The 20,647-nt window shown below is 34.1% G+C and overlaps 1 protein-coding gene across 1 annotated transcript in view; it reads left to right on the top strand.

Moving 5' to 3' along the window:
* The window catches only part of LOC129801140 (nephrin-like), a 140,130-nt gene that overhangs the window by 51,286 nt on the left and 68,197 nt on the right, over nucleotides 1-20,647 (top strand). The window contains exons 4-5 of the mRNA XM_055845906.1: nucleotides 8,536-8,649; nucleotides 16,882-17,085. Of these exons, the coding sequence (XP_055701881.1) occupies nucleotides 8,536-8,649; nucleotides 16,882-17,085 (318 nt within the window). The remainder of the gene's footprint in view (nucleotides 1-8,535; nucleotides 8,650-16,881; nucleotides 17,086-20,647) is intronic.

The raw sequence follows: 20,647 nt of genomic DNA, 5'->3' as shown, positions 1-20,647 counted from the left end.
TGGGAACCAAGCTTAAGGAAGACCATTGAACTAGCATACCACCCCAACACCCACCTATCTGATAGTCCCAATATAGAAAGAATTTCTTCGCACAAATTGTTATTAATCCACTGAATTGCATATTAGTACAACTTCTGTAGACAATAAATCAAGAAGCAACCCCAAAACCTTGATTACAATATCAAAAAAATCACCACTAATGCCAATTAGATTATGCAATGAGGATATGTTTCTGTCTTTCACGTAACAACAGATCTTAAAATGAGGCAAAAAATGAAATATGAAAAGTCTCGTAAATGATTGTTAACGTTATTACTTATTCATTTTTTTATTCAATCAAGCTCGATCAAAAAGTTCTTCGCGACGATTGTTGAAAATACCTCTTCTCAGAAAGGACTTATAATATAAAGTAAAATGCTTTCATTTTGTATGGGGGCTATCAGAATGGAGAGTGGGGGGAGGGGGTGGTAAGCATGGATAAAAAGTTTAAGTAATACACTGACCCTATACCGAATTTCATCAAGATCGCTTTAGGAGTTCTTGCGCAATTTGTTGTCAAAATAGTGATTTATCGGAAGGATAGAGGCTTTTTTACAAGGACTCCCAGCGTTTATCGTCCTAGGTCCCGAGAATTTTTTTTAATCTTTCACCAGTATCTGCAAAATGCGCCTACTCTCATCTCTGGATAAAGATGAATCGGTGCCCATATACACATTTGATCATTCTTCCTTCTAAGAAATAGTTTTTATGCTCTAGAATTTTTCCTCCATAGTTTAGAACATTGGTCCCAGAACAAAAGTTATTACCTATACCAATGTCTATCCATTGACATAGATCCCGTTCGTGGCGATTCCGGGACCGGATTTGACCATTCTCCTTTGGACAGATAATCCGCCTCAACAGGATGCCCATTGTTCTTCATTTTATGAACCAATCTTACCAAGTCCTCTTCCTGGTCATGTAAGGGAAACGTGGAATGTCACAAGAAGCCCAGAAACTTTCCATATCATTCATTAAAGTGAGTTGACTTTGGTACTCCAAGTACGTGCGGATTCGCTCATTCCCTGACCTGTCCGGGAGCCTTTCAAGGCATTTCTCGCTACATCTCATTCGTAGAGATGATGCCCCTTTGTTTCTAAAGGCATTTGTCCAACCTAGTCATCACAAAAGCTAAAACTTCACGAAATTTCGTGAGAAAAATACCTGTCCAAAATAAGAATCATCACCTCACTGGTGAATGTCTTAAAAAATTTCCCATTTTTCACACGAAAAATCTAATTCACAAGGCAAATCTCACTTCAGATCAAATGTACAAATCATCAGTAACGTGAATCAACACAATATTCAATGAATATTCAATAATATCACTCAAAAACAGCGAACAAACTTTGTTAGTACTTCACCAAAACTAAATAAGACTGAAGTAAGCCACGAAGTTCTGTCATATTTTTAGTGTCCAATGTTATCCTCAAAGTGTCCAAAATAAGAAACTGGACAAAATTATAAGCATTTCTCCTACATCGATATTCGTAGAGTTAATTCAACTCTGCCATAGAGTTGTATTAACTTTTTAGGTTTCTTCTTAGTCACTGAGAGGAATTCTAAAAAGTTGAAATAACATTCCGGAAATGTTAATTTCACCCTGCAGTATTGATCCTAAATCGGTGTAAATATTACTCTTTTAGGTTTATTAGGGGTTAAAGTTATCCTTTTTCATGTTAATTTTACCCTTAAAAAGGTGTAAAATTAACATTAAAAAGCTTTGGTACAGTAAAGCACTTCAAATAAAACTTGATATGGGAAAGAAGATGTTGTGAATGTGTGTTCGCAAAAATAGAGGGCAAACGATTAAAGATGGTAATAGGAAATCTTGGAGGAACCCATACCATAAGTTGACTCTGGAGTTTCCTTTCTAAAAGCTTTTCTTAGGATTATCGCTGAAACGAATCTAACGCATTAATTTCCTTTTCAGGATACTTAAGATTCTTGTAATTCGACACGTCGTGCTTATTCGTTAATATCTTCCATTATATTCTAGACACACTTACGACATGAGCAGAGAAACGACTTAATATAATTATAATCAAATTAATGGTTTTACTAAATTCTTCTCAGTTTTCCCTAAGCCGATCGTCGGCTTAAGCCAAGGGAGATATTTTCAGAGCCTGATGGAAATATAATCTGACCATTATTTTAATTACAACTGGGTTAAGTCATCTATCGGATTAAGTCGTAAATGTGTCTAGGGGGTCTAAGGCATTACTTTCATATAACGTATTAATTTTGAAAAGTTTAGGTTAAGCTTAACCCTTTAAGGGCCAATGGGTTACCGGTGATCTGAAAACAAAAGCAATTTATCGATTAAAGAAAATTATTTTCTTTCATAAAAGGGTTTATTTGGGTGATTGATGTTATTTGTCCTTAAATTAAAGGGTTATAGGGGAAAGCGCGCTAGCTTCGGACAATTCAATTTTTTCTCTATGTTCCTTATGGATTGCACCTATAGGTCTTTTCTGAAAATTAGAGGCATTGGGTTAGCTATTAATATAATAATATTATAATGGGCTAAATTCATTTATAATACATTGGAAAAAATGATACGAAGCATAAATCGTCCGAAGGTAGCGCGCTTTCCCCCAAATTTTCTGAGTCTCGCAGATATTTGAAAATACCAAGTGATAAAGTGATAATAAATCGATATAACCGATAATTTATTTATGTCTGGGATTCAATTCCTCAGCTTCTATAGGATTTTTCCAGTTTTTGTTTGATTTATGGATTGAGTTAAATCATTTGTGAATACTCTCAAACGTAAGCACGATTCTCTACCTCATGAATATTCTACTGGATATCTAAAAACTTTCCCAAACCCGAACGAATAATGTGAAACCAATTTTAAATTAGAAATTCAAGTAAAGCATGAATTACTTTACCACTTCTATTAAATTGAACCCCAAAAAGCTCGATTTATCATAAAATAAGGAAAAATAAATTTGAAATATTCCTGAAGAGACTACATCAAAAGATTCTCTGAAGTTAAAAATGACTACTTCAGCAATCACACCGGAAAATCCTCAAAGGTAGCAATAGGAAAAGGGCGGATGAAGAGCAAATTAAGTACTATGAGAAAATTACTCGTTGACGATGGAATCCTTGGTGTAAAAACAGATCCTCAGGATTCACTGTGCCAGGTGGTGGTTCCTCCCAAGATTTATGACTGTGGATTGGCGTTCTCATGCACAAAGAATAACACACAGAACAGCGTAAATATGTGATTAGCTCAATTATTCACTCCTCAAACTCCTCTATTCCGAGCATTCTCCATTATTTTGCTGCTGCCTCCCTTTAGCGGAATAATCTTTAAGGTTTCACCGGGTTTTAGGGGATGCTCTTGGCGTAGTGTAATCCCTTCGGGATAACAGAAGAAACATCATCTCTTTCTAAATTTAACATGAAACAGAGCCATGTGTAAATTCATTCATTTAACATTGCTATACAGAATTGTGCAAATGAAAATCTGCCTCTTTTTGCCGTCAGACAACGAATTGTCAGGATATATTTCTTGTAAATATACTTAATTAAGAGTACTTTTAGCTTTGGCCTCGTAAAATATTCCATCTAAGATACTCCTGGAGGAAAAATACGAAGCAGTGGTCGAAGAAATATGGTTTTTTAAAGCCGACATTAAAACAAATGAATGAGACTACAAGTCTTAGACCATACCTTAAGACGCGGATTCACATTTTTTTTTAATATAATTAAATTGTAATTTAAAATATGAATGAAATAAGATATAAAAGACTTTTTTATACACAGAAGTTCATCAGAAAATACACTAATATGAAAAATTACAGGTGTTAATGATATTTTTTTGATTCTTCAACATTTCTACTTCACACCTGCGGGAAATCAATTTTTTCAACAAATCTTCATGAAGTAAATATTTTTTGAGAAGTTATGTCACACATTTTGTACGTTTGTAAAGTCGTTCCTCTGCACGGGAATAGAGACATCGGCTACAGGTCCCCATGTATAATTAAATAGTAGCTTCGAGTCTTCGGGTAAAGAAAAGCACTCTCTCTTCGAACGTTCATGCTTTCGAATAATGTGAATTTTCTTTAATTTTTCCTAAGAAACTTACAAATTTTTATTGAATATTATTTATCTCATTATCAATTATTGATAATTACGTGATAATTATAAGTAAGTTTCTTAGGAAAGATAACATAATTTCATATTATTCGAAGGCATGAATGTTCGAAGGGAGAGTATTTTCCCCTAAGTTCCCTATAAGTTAACTCATCAAGAGTTCTCTACATGACTCCGTACTTCCGGAGTTGATGGGCTAAAGCGGTGAATTATTTTACATTTTTGTTAAGTTGTAAAATGTTTTTTTTTTTTAGAGTTTAGACATTCAGTTGTACCGGGCGAAACTCTAACTCATAGCTGTAGAACAAGCCGAGGATCTATCCGTCCAAAACCCGATGGTCTTGCATATGGCGTCACCTGTGAGATTCTCAAAACCGATTTAAGAGAAATATAGTTCATTTTGCTGATTGGCTTTTGACAATTGATCCTTTTCGGAATCAATAATCTTAATATTAAACCTATTCACGCTTCACTAGCCACTGACACTAATTTGATTATTGTAGATAATTTGAAGATAAACGATTTAGAAACAAAAGTATAACAGAATCAATTAAAAGATAGAAGATTGTATCTGGTTGAGTTGTAACGGTTTTGACCGATTATAATTAAAGTAGTCAGGGAAGTTTAAATATGTGTATGGTTTATCGTTAAGAAGTTTTCAATTTTATCTGTATATGTACTAAAACTTAACTCTTTCGCGTCTTTAGGGTCATATATGACCCGGGGAAAAAAGTTTCTTTTTGGCTATTTACATTAATTGAAATCTAACTGGAGTCTTGAGAAAATGAGCCAAGAATCTTACATCCTTCTACTATGATGTCGTGCACGAACAGATAGATTTCAATTAATGTAAATACCTAAAAAAAACTTTTTTCCCCGAGTCATGACATTACCCTAAAGACGCGAAAGAGTTGAGGGAGTTTGAATATAGGTATATTACGGTGCTATCACACTAGAACTTTTACAATTTAAATTTAAATTCAATTGAGCCAATTGAGAATTACGAGATTTCTAGAATTTACTTGAAAATTCTCACAGCCAGGACAGATTTTGCAAGAAATTTGCTCAATTTTAAATAGTGCCGCGAAATTTTTGATTGTGAATGACTCCGGAAAATGCGTAATAGTACTTAAAATATCTTGTAAGTCACTTATCTGTTACTCAGAAGGATCCCCAAAGCCAGAAGAAAGATTTGTAGGGAAAGGACTGATGAACCGACTCTCATACATCTTGTTGAAAATCTGTGTGAAGTCATATAAACAGGAGATTTCTTGGCACAATAATGGCTTTGGAGGAAATTAGCAAATTACTTCCGATACTGATGCTTCACTCGCGTACAAGTTTATTACTTAAAGTACTGTAACTTATCTTATTTTTTGGCCACAAATAATAATTATTACGAGAAGAGAAATTTAATAAGAACAATTTTGTTCAAAAGACTAAGTGTTTAACTGCAATAAAATTGAAATTAATGAGCAATTTTAACATTTTAATTTGCTGAATTCAAATTTAATTGAGCAACCAAATTTCTGCTATTTTAGCGTGTTTAAACATGTTTGGGTGGGCCAAGTATTAGTTTATATCAATAAATGAGCGAAAATGTATCAACTCAAATGATTCTTAATGCAAAATAACGCATAGGAAGAATTCATCTGAAAATTAAATTGAATTTACAAATTGAAAAAATCCTAGTGTGATAGCACGGTTAGACATCGAAGATTCTCGATTTTAGCTTTCTTAGTATTAGCTTTTCGTAGTTTTAATTTTCCAAAAAGTTGTAACATTACACAACAACTCTCATTTGCATAATAGATGATCAAATAAATAAAATTCAAATTGGAAGTGTGACTGTTTTAGGAACGATATTCTGACGTTTCATATTTCGAAAGAGAGAGAGTCATTTTGTTCTTTGTCCGAAATTGTAATGCTCATCTATAACCTACTAAAATGTAGGTCATATACTTGATCAAATACACAAGAAATTGAGTTATTAGGACAAGATGAACAAGTGATTTTCCAAGTTTTCTTAAGTAATCGAAAGATCGATCTGACACTTTTCACATTGTTTATCCGATATTTCGCCTCTAACGCAAGCCTCCTTATATCTATCTATTATTATTTAGAAGTCTTTCTATTACAGAAATAATGAAAGGTTGAACAAATAATTAGATAGGGGAGACCGGGGAGGTTTGGGACAGGGGTAGTATGGGACAAGGCGATTTTTTCAATTAATTTTTGAAATAAATGGGATTTAACCATTACTGTATCTTAGGCAATATTGAGATGTATCTTTACTAAAAGAATGGATATCCTCAGTTGTGTTGCTTAAATTCTATGAACATTTTTTTAAAAATTGATAAAAATCGTATATTTTGACGTCTCAGTTTTCCTCTTTGTATTTTATATCAGCGATATATAATCAAAACTTTTTTATAAACTTTTTTAGAAGTTTCTGTGTCTATCCTCTCCATGGTGATGAGCTCCGTGATCCAACCTTGTCCACCAACTCCAGTGCAAATCAAGTGTAACGATATATACCTTACGTGTTTCTTCCTTAATTATTCTATACCTGATGAAGGGGACATCGTATTCCTGAAACGTTGTAGCGAATAAAAATTGAAAGAGGCGAAATAGGGTCTTACTCCGTTTTCACTAAATATTCCACTCCACCAGACCGTACATAGTCGAATAAAATTGATATTAATTTCTAAGTGTGAAATAATAGATGAAAAATTTTTATTTCTATCAGAAATATTTTTAATCTGGTATTTAAAATTAATTAACGTGTTCCAGTAATGCAAATTATGCGAGAAAAACGCGTCCCAAACATTCCCTTTAGCGTCCCATGTTGCCCCACATCATCGGGGAGGTTTGGGACAAAGCGTCAAGTTAAATGTTTTATGTTCTCCAAGAAAACTCAGTTGTTTTCCAAGTTCTATCGAGTACTTTTTATAAAGTCAATACCTATAAGTATCCTATAGACCGCATAAAATTGTAATACATTATCGTGGTTTTTTGGAATACTGTCTCAAAGTCAAAACATGAAAAAGTGTCCCAAACTCCCCGGTCTCCCCTACTAAAATTCAATTTTATCAGATATAAAGAATAAAACTTAGATGGCTTTCACGTTTTCTCTAAAATCATTCAAATATTGAGAACAATTTTCGTTAAAAAAAATCTTTTTACTACAAAGATAAAAGTCATTATTGCATCAAAAAGAGAATTTTTGAAAAAAATTGCTCCCAATCTGGAGAGGCCCTAAGTTTAATCCCAATCGGTCGAGACGGTTTCATTTCACTTTATAGCACCGAATGTGAGATTGTAAATAACCCAAGATAGAACAAGAATTTGTAACGAATTGTTGAAGTGAAAAAATGATATTATTTGGATTGCCAAACATTTCATCGGTCGTTAAGAAAATAATCATAACTTCCAATAACGTTCATTTCCTTTCCTGACAAAAGAAAACTTTTCATTGAAGGATTACTTTTTTTGGAAGTACAACTACCGGAGAAATATTTGCTTTCGCGGATTTCACCATCGCTATAAGCATATTTTTGTCAGATGGAAAAACTTCCGTGGAACATTTTTAGAGTTTCAAAACAAGCCCTCATATGGTTTCAGTGTATATACACAAAATTTCTTATTCGATTGTTCACAAAATTTACTCAAACTTTAAGAATTGAGAAAAATTTTAAAAACATATTTCCTAGTGCTCAATGGTAAACTTTCCAAATTTGCAAAGCTACGAAAATAGGATTCATTTTATTACGTTGCTGAGAACATTATCCTTTCGGATAATTCTTGAATATGTGATAAGATGAGTTTATTGATTTTCACATAAAATACATCCTGGATCCTGCATTGTTGATGATCAATTTACTTAATAGTCCGATTTATTATCATGTAGTATAAGAGGCAGCAAATGTTAGCAATAAGGTTTGCGTCTCGTCATCCAGATTGTGTTGCCCGTCCTAAACACACCATTATAACGCATTTGGATTTGACTTGGAATATTTCATGAAATTTCCTGGTAAAATTGTGACATCTGTGATACTTGACTGCAGAATGTCAGTTATTTTCTTGAAATTTAATTTAAATATTCATCAATATATTAAGAAGTAGATACTAGAAAGAGAATTTTACAGAAATTATGATACTTTAAGCGCGGGCATAGGAAAAATTATTTTCTAAATGAAATATTTCATGAAATATTGGGGAAAACCTTCTCGGCATGGGATATCTTTAATAGAGGATGAAATTCCAAAGAGAATGTAAACACACTCCCTCAACGGAAAATAGTGTCGACAGCGCGAAAGGATTTTCTCATCAAATTCATTCCAACTGCTTCAGATTATTAATACACACCACTCTGTGTAATTACAGTTCCACCAGAGAAACTGCTGATGCTGGATGAAAAGGGTGCTCATATTCCCCACTACATTCTGGGACCATACAATGAAGGTGCTTCCGTCAACATAACTTGTGTCTCGATTGGTGGTAAGTGATTGAAGACCCTCTATTTTAAGCATTTTCAGTGCCACTATAAAACTTTACAAAGTTACCTTCTGATGCAATTTCCACTACACAAGAGAAAGCCATGGGAAATATTCTCACATTTGCTGAAAATGCAGTAAAATAAATAATTCATGGAAAAGTTGCATGCAAATTAGTTAAAATGAACATTAGAGACAAATAATTTCCATGTTTAAGCCTTTTGATGAAACTTGAGTTTAATTCTTCATGAAAAACAGCCTTTGAAACTGTAACACTACCCCCATGAATTGTAAATATTTTCAACGCCTTGTAAAGCTTTTGACATTGCTATACAAGACATTTGCGTCTGAAAAGAGAACAAAAAAAAGTGTAAATGAAGAACAGAACTGTGACATTCGTACAAAATTAATCTGATTATTTAATAATAAATCTCCATTGGCAGATAAAAACAAAAATTATTTAATTTACGATTAATTCTCTGTCCATTACGACAAGAGAGAAAAAAAAACGGAAAAACTGATTAAAATTCAATCTTGTCCTTCATAATAATTTACAGAGTGGTAATATTGTAACATAAAATATTCAAGGGGCAATACAAAAGCCAGTGATAATTCTAAATGGGCTTATGGTACGTGTGATTCTTTCATTGCAAATTCGGATTGAGAGCCAATTTTAAGTTCAGATAAGCTTAAGGGAAAATGCCAATGCTTTACATGGTCCCTACAATGACTAAATTTTTAATTTTTTTCTCAATAAATGTGACTCATCTCATCCATATATTAGAAACTAGGGGAAAGTGTCTTATTTTTAAAATATATTGCAGAGTCGCATTTATTCAGAAACATAGGAAAAATTTAGTCATAATAAAGCTTGGGACCGTGGAAAGCATGGGCACTTTCCCCTAGCTGAAATTCATTACAGGAAACCTCGAAATGCGTGCAATACGGGGTATACAATAATAATAATAATAATACCAAACACGGGGTAGCACCAAACACTGCGTTTTTTTAATCAGATATTCGACTTCTAAGGACAAAACTTACAGAAATTTATAGGCATTATGGGGATGCTTGTCCACTGAAGAAATGGTCGAGATAGTCCAAGTAGTTAAGAAATAAAAATTAGTCTTTGGTGCTTCCCCGTGTTTGGTGGTGCCCCAGTTTCCCCTATATGCAAATTGGCAGAAAATTGTATGAGAACTGCACAAATGTATATGAAAAACTTCAAAACCGAATATCTCAGAAACTATGATAGATAAAGACTTTATACTTGACATCAATTTAGACTCTACTTTAGGTTTGAGATATGCTAAATTTCACGTAAAAATCTAAGAAAATTCGCGAATAAATCGCCTGTCCGCAAAGCTTTTCGAAAAATTCCGCGTTTTGTGAGGATCCGCGGAAAACTCCGCGATCCGCGAGAAATTCCGTGGTCCGCGCAGATCCGCGAAAAATTCTACATTCCACAAAAATTAGAAAAAAATTCCGCGTCCCTAAAAGAATATGCGGTCCGTGGAAATACACGAAAAATTCCGCGGTCCGCGAAAATCCACAAGAAATTCCGCAGTCCCTGAAGATCCGCGAAAATCTTCTTCGCGAGACTCTCTCTTAATTGGGTATTTTGGGCAAAATGTCATCCAAATTATGGATCCGAATTACAATGTTTATCCGTCTGTTTCTTTGTCATCTGCATATTCACCATCGCTACAGGCCAAACGGCTCGAGATAGCCACGTTCTTTTGGGGGACACACTCGTCCATAAGTCTGTCTTATATGCCTAAATAAACTTCCTTTTGTCCCAATTCCTACTCTTCCCTTCCAAAATTATTTTTTACGGATTGAAAGAATAGCGATAACTAATTTTAATGCTCGATCTCTACAGAGAGAGCTGTATACAATCCTGGGATTTTTCAACCCCTCTAAAATTGCCAACATCCACTCCCCGGAGACCACTTTTCTCAACGTAGGGTGGAGTAAATACTTATCGCCATGTTTAGAAAAAAGATGAATTAATTTTATTATAACTTTTGAACTCTTATTACAAAACAACTCAAATTTGACACAAAACTAATTAGATGATTGTCTCTAGATTCGTGAAAACAATAATCCTAGAATTTAACACTGAACTAATTAAAATACTGATTTTTATTTACAGTGTAAAAATAACCACTTTGTCGCCAGTTTTCACCACTTTTTGTAAGTTTTGTAACCACTTCTCGCCACTCACTTGAAAAGGTCCAAACTCGATTATTTTAGGCAATGTTATAAAAAGAATACATTCAGCATTTCTTTTTCCTCATGATCACCTTAATATCACCTTTTTTGACTCTATACGTAGCAGCAGTAAAAATACAAGTAACTTTGCTGCTAATTTATTTCATAAATCTCGAAAAATAGCGATTTCAATTTAAGTGGCGAAAGAGTGGAGCACTGACTGGCGAAAAGTGGTGATTTCACCCTATCATCGTATTTCAGACGATTTAACACTTCGTAGAACCCTAACTAAAAGTGTCACGGAACGACCAAGTGGCAGCCGCTGCCACTTATCGGATTTTACATAATATTTTGATATTTTGAATTATATTTTAACATTCGGAGCTTTAGTTAGTTCTTTTCTTGTGTCTGAATCAGAAATTTCATCTCCTTGGGTACTGTATCTAAAGATTTTTAACCATTCGATGTTTTCATCTTTATCAGAATCATGGCGTCAGGGAAAGTGGTGTGCCTTTGGATGCGGCAGCCTTTGAATGTTTCAATTTTTCTCTTATTTTTCAAAGCAAAAATTCTACTTTATGAAGTATGAACAATAGTTAATACTATTAACTATTTTCTATTAACTTCGCTTAACAAAATGGATTTTTAGCTTTGGGAAGTAAGAGAAAAATTGAATAATTCCCAAAATTATTCATATTTCCCAATTCAATATTTCCCATAATTCTTCTCAATAATTTGCAAAAACACTTTCAATTTGTTCTTTTAAGGCTTTTATACACTAACAATCAAGAAAATTACATCTGCAGAACGTCAAACTCCCATATAAAGTGCATATGGCAGCAACTGCCACTTGGTCCTTCCGAGTGCAGTTTTTTGTTTTTGCAATATATTTACATTAATATTTATTTTTTATTAAAAATTTTGTAACGAAAAAATATCCAGATAAATTCTGCACGCATTCAATCAGGCCTCCAGGCGAAATGATATATTCTTGACTATAAAAAATTAAATTGAAAACTAAATTGGCAGCGGCTGCCACTAGGGTCCTTCCAAGTGTTAAAAAAAAGATGTCACGCTGTTTGTCAGTCCGTCCAACCGCCTATAGGCCAAACGGGCCAAACAGTTAGAGATAGAACTTTAGAATCTTTGAGGAACTTCCCATAAATCGACTTTGGAACCATTAACATGTCCCTGATTTCCCCTACCCCTCCATTTTCCCGCCAAAATTTATTTTTGGATATATTTTGGAGCTAATCCAGCAGAACGTTTCGTTCCTAGACACTTTTCACCGAAAAAATCACCACCTTGAAATATTACACATTTGATCAAATTTGGATTTATTTGAAAGATTTTGTAATTCCAATCTCGACCGCAATCAGTGATAAATCTGTGAAGTGTAAAGCATTGGTATAATTTTCTAAAATTACTTTAAGGGGTACAGTTTTTGTAAAATATCCTCTTATTGATCAATTTTCAACTTCGAGACGGTTTTTTGATGATGAAAAAGATTATTTAGGTAGAGCTCTTTGCTCGACGCTTTGCCACCCTTTTTATTGAAGATACTGACAAAAATGATAATTTTGTTGAAAAGTGTAACAGAATTATAGTAATTATTACTATATATTATTGCAATATGAACAATAAACATAACACTTCTAGATTTGTAGTAAATTTTGAGTGGTATTTTACTTATGAAAAATTTCCTAAAGTACAACTGGCGCTCACAGCTATTTCTAGAGTTTATTTTCTAAAAAAGAAACACTAATTCCAGATAATAATAACTTTCAGCAAAGACGGGCCACAAGTAATGCCGCCACCCTACAGTTGAAATTTTGAGCGAAGTTTAAAATTACTCAAAAAATTGTGTTTGTGTAAATAAAGGTAAATTGGTATTAATACAGGACTAGGCTATGTTCAAAGTTCAAAGGCTTTTCTTTTTCATTCAACTGTTCGTGTTCAATGAGTAATTCGTATACCGATACAATACGCAAATATAAAGTCCCACTTCTGACACTTGTGTTCCATTTAATACCACGTGTGTCAAGTAAGTTAATTAAAAGAGATGGCATAGTAATCGTATACGTGTACAAGGCAATTTAACCAACATCCAGGACCAAATATTTTTTTAAGCCGGAGATACGTATCACTTCCTGGGAAAGTAGAGCTTCCTGTTTCAATCAATATTGTATATCAATGTGTGATTCTCGCAGGACTTTTTCATCTATTCCGCTTGCGTGCGAAAACATGTGAAAACGCTTTTCCGTATGAAATAAGAGCTTCTGCAAAAAAAAAGAAAATAGAAAAAAGAACGAATTGATTTTTCTCTGGCAAAAAAAATCTTGTCTATTTTGTCTAAACTCAAATGCACGTAAATAATTCGGGAATTCACGTTTTTTTTTTACGTTTTGAATACCAACCTTCCAAATCCACATATCGAATGACGATCAGAAAATGGATTTCATGTCTCGGAAAAATACCCACGTTCGGCAACATAAATGGTAATTTAAGCATTTTGCGCTATGTGGGATTCTCTGGCATTTTAGAGCAATGTATTTTGAATGAAATTGAGCTGTCTTTGTGGTCCAATAATTCACCAGAAATTATCCTTAAGTGAGTTAAAAGGATCTATTTATTTTCTCAAGCACTCCCTCAGGCGCATTTATATCCAATGCTGCAAGTTTACGACTTTTCTGAATAATGTAAGAAAAGCAAAATAAACAAGAGGCATTACCTCAATAAAAAAAAAAACTGAATTTTCGTAGAAAGGTGGGAAAAGTGTGGTATTATTAAATTCAGTAGCATCCAATAAACGGATGTCCAAAAAAATAATAATTTCATTTGCTACGTCCTATAAACTATTACAGTAAATGAAAATAATAATTTTTTCAATGTATAACAACCTATATATGGCCAGAGAAATTCAGAACTATGGTAATCGTATATTCAATTGTTGGCCAAATACGATAAAATGGATAAAATTCAATAGCAACCAATGTTGAAATATTCATCGGCTGAATATTTGATAATCCAGTATTTTATAACACAAAATTGCATATTAATTTTAAAGTTGAGAAGACACATTGAGCTGCATATTGGCGTAAATATTTTCGCGATGAAACTTGCCATGTTCCCTGATTCAATCCATCAAGCAGTAGAAAAAATGACCAATTTGCCAAGAGACAATTCATATTGTCGGTATGCGCCTAATGTGCATTCATTTGGAAATGGGACAGCAAAATGGTACAGAGAAGTGGCAAAGTGTTTCAACTTTGCAGTAAACTCGAACTCGTCACTATCACTGCTATCTAGATTATTTTGCAATAATTTTTTGGACGAATAATTTTTTTTCGGAAGATAATGATTACGTTCATGATTTGGAACATTTTGTATACCCAGTTTTTTTTATCAGTGTGACAGTAAATTTGGAAAAAAGGGGTGGCAAAGCGTCCCAGGCTTTGCGAAATGCTCAAACCCGTGACTTAGATACTATACCGCAAAAGCACTTTCGCATCATTTACCGTTTACCGGTTCTCAACCGATTTGAACCGATTCATAAATCTCTCAAAAGATCTCCCAAAATAGTTTTAAAAGTAATAGGATTGATTTTCAGATAAAAATTATTTATCGGTTATGAACCGGCTCATTACCGATTCAAAACCGATTGGAACCGGTTCAGTTTTGTCGGAAATTCCAAGACCTTTCAAGCGACCCCAAAGATGACCCAATTTGCTTGATAAATGCGCACTATAATGTCTTTTTAACCTTTGACCTTGAAAAACCGTTATTAGGAATGATTCAACGATATTTTCGTATATGGACGAAATATGTTCGCTTAGATAATCTATACAACATACCCAAAAATGAAAAAAATCGCAATTCGAGCGACCCCAAAAAACATAGTTTTGGAGGGGAAGGGGAGGGGTGGGGGAAAATGAGGGGCACGTTAACGATCATTGGATCGACTTATGAGGGATCTTCCGAAGGTCCCAAGTCTCTATCTCTAACCGTTTGGCCTCTAAAGCTGGCGACAGCCAGACGGACAGACAGACAAACAGCGTGACGACATTTCTCAGAAATCGTCTGAAACGTGAAGATTTGGTGATAAAAGTGGTCTCCGGGGGGTGGAAGGTGGAAATTTGGGAGGGTGAAAAAATCGAGGGATTATGTACTGCTCTCTCCGTAGAGTTCGAACATCATATCGTAATTTTATATTAGGTTTTACACCAGCAAACCTCAATTGATTAAAAGGATACAGATCCTTTTCAATCTTTATCCTTAAAAAACTATTAAAAAAATCATTCAAAACCAATTACGTGTAAAATCGTATGCTTTAGACAACTTTTCGATTTAAAAATAAAATATCCAAAAATAAAAGAAACTAGGATTGATTCTTAAAACTTGCCTGAGATTAAAGGATGGATTTTTCTTTAATTAGAAATTCGGTTTGTGTGCAAAGTTGAAAAACATTTATTAATGATAATAATAATAATGGTTTTAGTCGGTGGCAGCCAAAATCCCGAAAGCAAATATCCCGAATGTTCAAAATCCTGAAAGGGATGAAATTATATGGGGGAAAATGTTTAGAATAATTTTCCAAGGCACAGAAGATTTCCCTTTGCCTCCAGAAAGTGCGGGTGCAATCGTGGGTGTGGCTGTGACACTTTTAAAAATTCGATATTTTGGCTTTCGGGATTTTGGCCCATTCGGGATATTTGCTTTCGGGATTTTGGCGTTCGGTATTTTGGCTTTCGGGATTTTGGCTTTCGGGATTTTGACCGGGATCCGGTTTTAGTAGCTTTTGGAAAAGCTGTAAGGAAAATGCAGATAGTGTTAATAAGAGAGCACTTGTGGCAGAAACAGGGCACCCAATAGCCCAAAAGGCTATCTCTAACCGCTTGGCCCCTATATCTCATAAAACGGATACAAACGGACAAACAGTAAGATTAAGATTAAGATTTGTCTATGGATCGGCTTAAACTTTTATCGGTTCCGCTGCGTCCAGGCCATTTATTTGGGCCCATTATGCACTCCCCATTACTCTATTCTATCTTAACCCCAAGGCGGTCCTCCAGCTCCATATTTCGGCTTCTGTATGTCTGAGGTACACACACAGTGCCGTTTCTATATTGCGGCGGACCAGAGGGCTAATTTTTGAAACTCTCACTTGCCCCCGCGAGCTCTTAAGTGGCCGAGAGAAATTGACTCGCACACGCCGCAGATTCAAATCCTTCTGTAACGACTTCTTTATAACCTAAAGTACTCGTTGCACGTACTCAAGAATCTGTGGGGTGTGCGAGTCCTTTTCTCTCGGCCATTAAAGAACTCGCGGGTGCGAGTGAGAGTTTCAAAAATTGGCCCTCAGCCTTGGTTGGATCAGTTGCAGTGAATGTGTATTTGTATCGACAGATCTCCTTATGCCGAACTCGTTTCTGTACCAGCCTCTCTTGTTTAAGCGGTTCATTATCAATGCCTTGGCATTACTTTTTCATCCATTCACTGGACTAATTCGATACGGCTGCTGAAAAATCTGCAGCTGCCGAGTTTCGAACCCGAGACCTCACAGTCATACAAACACTATTCTCCCAACTTATCCACTGGCGCTCTTTCTCTTTCTTCTGAGAGTAAGACTTCATATTTCGAAAACTAAGTAAATTCGCAAAATTCTATAAAAATCTCTCTAGGACGGTCTAGTACGGAAACTTTGAAATATCAAAAACATACAGTACTTACACATTGCTCTCTCCGTGGAGTTCGAGCAATAAAAGACAAGGAAAGCCGTTGCTCACTAAAAAAAAAAATATTCCCATGAGAGAGCAATTTATTTCGCATTTCGTTTAATGAGCCACATTTAATTAAATTATTGTGCTCTATTGAAATAGTAAATTCTCTTGCACAATTTTAATGTTCTCGTTAACAAAAGTTTTTTTTTATATTTATTCGCATTAGTTATTTCAGAAAGAATATTTGAAGTTAAAATCCTCATTTTGCGAACATTAAATATTAATATGTGTTATTTTTACAGGTCGACCACTGCCAAACGTCACTTGGTGGCATGAAAGCACTTTGTTAAAGAGCCATTCAATTGTATTGTCAGATAAAAGGGTTAAGAATATTCTTCAATTGGAGAAATTGCAAAGGAGCCACCTTCACATGGTATTAACCTGCCAAGCATCTAATAATAATGTCACAACACCCATTAGCTCATCAGTGACATTGGATTTAAACCGTGAGTATTTTTTTTCACTATCAGAATGTAATTTATCAAAAGATTATACAGGGCCAATCCATCTCAAGACGACCATAGGGGTACCCTTCATGGTCTTAGATGTTTCCTAGATGTTTGTTTTTATAGTCTGAAATGCAATTGATTGAAATGAAAGGATTGTCGTTTTTCCAAAAGTGACTCCATTTCCCCCGACGAAATCCGGTTCCCCTCTAGTCAAAAATTTGAGTTTAACTGGTTATTTTTAATTTTGAAAATATGGTAATTTTTCAAATATTTTTAAAAAAAAGTAAGTGCAAAAGTGGAAGCTCGCCTTTTCAGGGAATGTAGTACTCAATGTTACTGATCAACAGTAAAAAAATCAAAATTTTTGAGAATGGGGTTTTTGAGAAAAATTAATTTTTAAATTTTTTTAAAAATTTTTTAAAATACCGTTACAAAAAAACTTAAGCAGATAATGCAAAATCAAGTATATCGTTTTAAAGATTATAAAATTATCTTTCAAATAAAAAAAAAGAGTAAGAAGAAATCCGAACCCGTTCCCGAAATAGAGCATTTTAAAATATTTGCTAAAAATCGCAATTGAGGAATGAAGCGCGAGGCGCCATCTTTGACGCCATGTATCTCCGGCCAGGAATTTTTTTCAGACGAAAAAAAAAATAGGGGTATATTATTTTATCGTGTACTTTAACATATGTAAAATTCAGAAACATCTAAGACCATGACCCCTCGATTTGCGATTTTTTCGGTCGTTTTGAGATGGATTGGCCCTACAGATAGCACATGAAGCTTACTGATGATGTATCCTCCCATGGAGTAGCACCACCTGCCAACGTCAAATACCTCATAAATTTCAAATTTATTCATTTTTAAATATCGTTCTGATGAAGCACAGAATCAGTCTAGTAAGATATATTATAATTGTTTTATATTACTGAAACCTAATATCTACGGTGAACACTTATAAGAATATATAGGTATGATTCTTTGATTTTATTATAATAATTCTAAGTATCGAATGTTTCCATATTTCCTATAGGGTAAATGTCCTAATTCAAAACCACTTCCAGACGCTTTAACTTTGACAGAAGATTGAACACATTAAATTCACTTTTTCTGAAGAAAATTACACACATTTGCTCCTCAACTTTTCTAGAATGTTACTGTTTAGTAAAAATTCTTTAAATATAATTTGAAAACTTCCTAAATACAAGAAAAATGCACAAGTGCAAAATGCTTCAATTGGAAACAAATTAATCCAATTGGAGAAAAGGGAAATTTTCTAATTGGAGACAGTGTAAGTGGAACTGCGACGAAAGGGTTCCAAACTCTTGTTAAGTTGCTCTAGGATTTATTCTTATTCCTGGTCTTTTCTCCTTTCCCATATGAGACAATAAGAAAAACTCTAAAAAATCATATTTCTAGTGTTTCCCATTGAAACATTTGCAGACACTTCAGAAAAAACCCCTTTTTGTTCACGAAACAGGTAATTATTTAATTTGAAAACTTCACAAACTGTTAACAATAAAGATTAGCACTGAATTTAACTAAAATTAGCCAGAAATATAACATAAATGCTAAAAAGAAACGAATAAACAACAATCACCTTATTGTGTTTTTCATTGGAAAACATGGTCGATCGATGAAAAATTCGATGGTGAAAGAGTTACACTTTTAATTTTTCTGAAAAATTAACAAATTAAAATTTGTGAATATGAATGGATTTTCGTTTTATTTAGAACATAATTAACTAAATATTGAAACCGAGGTATAGAAAATATGTAAATAAAAATTTAATACTGTATTTATCATGGAAAAAAAATTATGATTTCATTTGGAGTAGCGAAAAGTTTCCATTTCGAGCAGGGTTTGAATTAGCTTAATTTACCCTACTTTTTGTGTCTTTACGAAATTTCCCAGTCAGTCAAACTTCTGCCCCAAAAATTTATAGTTTTATTATGAATTTACAGGCTCTCTAAAGACAAATCTTGTTTAATTTGGATAGCAAAGCATCCCATACTTTGTCAAATATTCGAACTCGTGACTTTTAATAGATAGGGGAAAGCTTTCGGGTTTCGTACACACTCTAACTCCGAACACTTCATATTTTTCGCATGTTCCTTTAATGTATCTGACCTCTGAATCTGGAAAGGTCAAATTCATTAAAGGAACATGGGAGAAATATGAACTGTTCGAAACCAGAGTATGTGCGAAGCCTAAATGCCTTCGCTACCCCTACCGCATTTTGCAAGGACTGACAAGGCTCACCTAACACATCACAAGTTATAATGGAAAAAGTTAAACTGATAGTTCCACCAACCTCAGATTGAACTTTTTGTGGGGAATGCTCTTCATTCGTTTCAAACACTGGAGACAACAACAATTGCCTTAACTAAAACCTGTACTAATCTGAAATTTCACTGATAGATGGCTTAGAGGATAATTTACAGAAATATACAATTTATGGTGCTATTCTAATGAAAAATGAATTTGTTTTATTCAAACTTTACTGTTTTAAAGTGCTTCTACAAAAATCAGCATTTGTTTGTGTTGGTTCCTGTCACAACTGTTTTTAGAACATGGCGAAGAATGGGGCAAAAAGCCGAGAAAGAAACTAATAAGAGCGGTAGTCGATAATTCAGATGCACTAAAGTGATAAAGTAACAGCAAAGTCCTAGAAAAAACATGTTCATTTTTCAGTCGGATAGCACCATGAACATTCTATCTACTATATTTTTATTTTCTAAATATCAACAAATTTATGCCACAAGTAAAGCAGTGGTTATTGAAGTCAATAACAATCAAGTAGTAATGTAGGAATTACCAAAAAAATCCCTAAAAAAACTAAAACTACCGGTCGAGACTCTATGGTTATGTTTGGCCAGTTTTCTCAACAGCCTGTTTAGAAATAAAAAGGCCCTTAAAAAATCAACAATCGATAAGTAGTCAAAGAAAATTAGCCTAAAGGCAAAGGCCATAGGGGAATGTAGGCATGATTCGCACAGAGTGAAGCTTCAAACGATGCGAATTTTCTCTTTATTTGCAAAGAGCTGGGGTGAAATGATAACTCTCTCGAATTGTCCCATCGCTAGTGTCGAGTGTCGATTATGGGCGATCGAGATGATAACTAACATTTTTTGTCGCTACTGTCGATAATTCTCGACACTAATTTATCGACACCTCTGGAGCTGTCGATTTGTACCCTTGAAGTGCAATTTAGTGAATATTTTAATGTTTTTTAGTGAGTAAACACGTTATTTTAAAATTTTAATTTATCTTTATTGAATTTTGTTAGTAATGAATATATTTTTTGTGATATTTTATACATCTTTGGCTCATCATGAATTATGGAATTGTGTGATAAATAGAATGGGAAAAATTGTGTTCTGTTGATTGTGTTTAACCAAACACACAATTACCCTTGCACCCACCATGAAAGGCTCATCTTAGGAAGTAGCTATATGCGGTAATTGCAGCTGCAATGTTTGAGGCATTGTCCAGGAAGTGGACGCACAAGTTTTCATGAATTTCTTGTACTTAAATTAAATATATCCAGCAGGAACTC

Source organism: Phlebotomus papatasi, chromosome 2 (genome assembly GCF_024763615.1).
Source record: "Phlebotomus papatasi isolate M1 chromosome 2, Ppap_2.1, whole genome shotgun sequence".
NCBI lineage: Eukaryota > Metazoa > Arthropoda > Insecta > Diptera > Psychodidae > Phlebotomus > Phlebotomus papatasi.
Note: the sequence above shows the minus strand (reverse complement) of the source record. Positions and strands in the feature narration are given on the sequence as shown.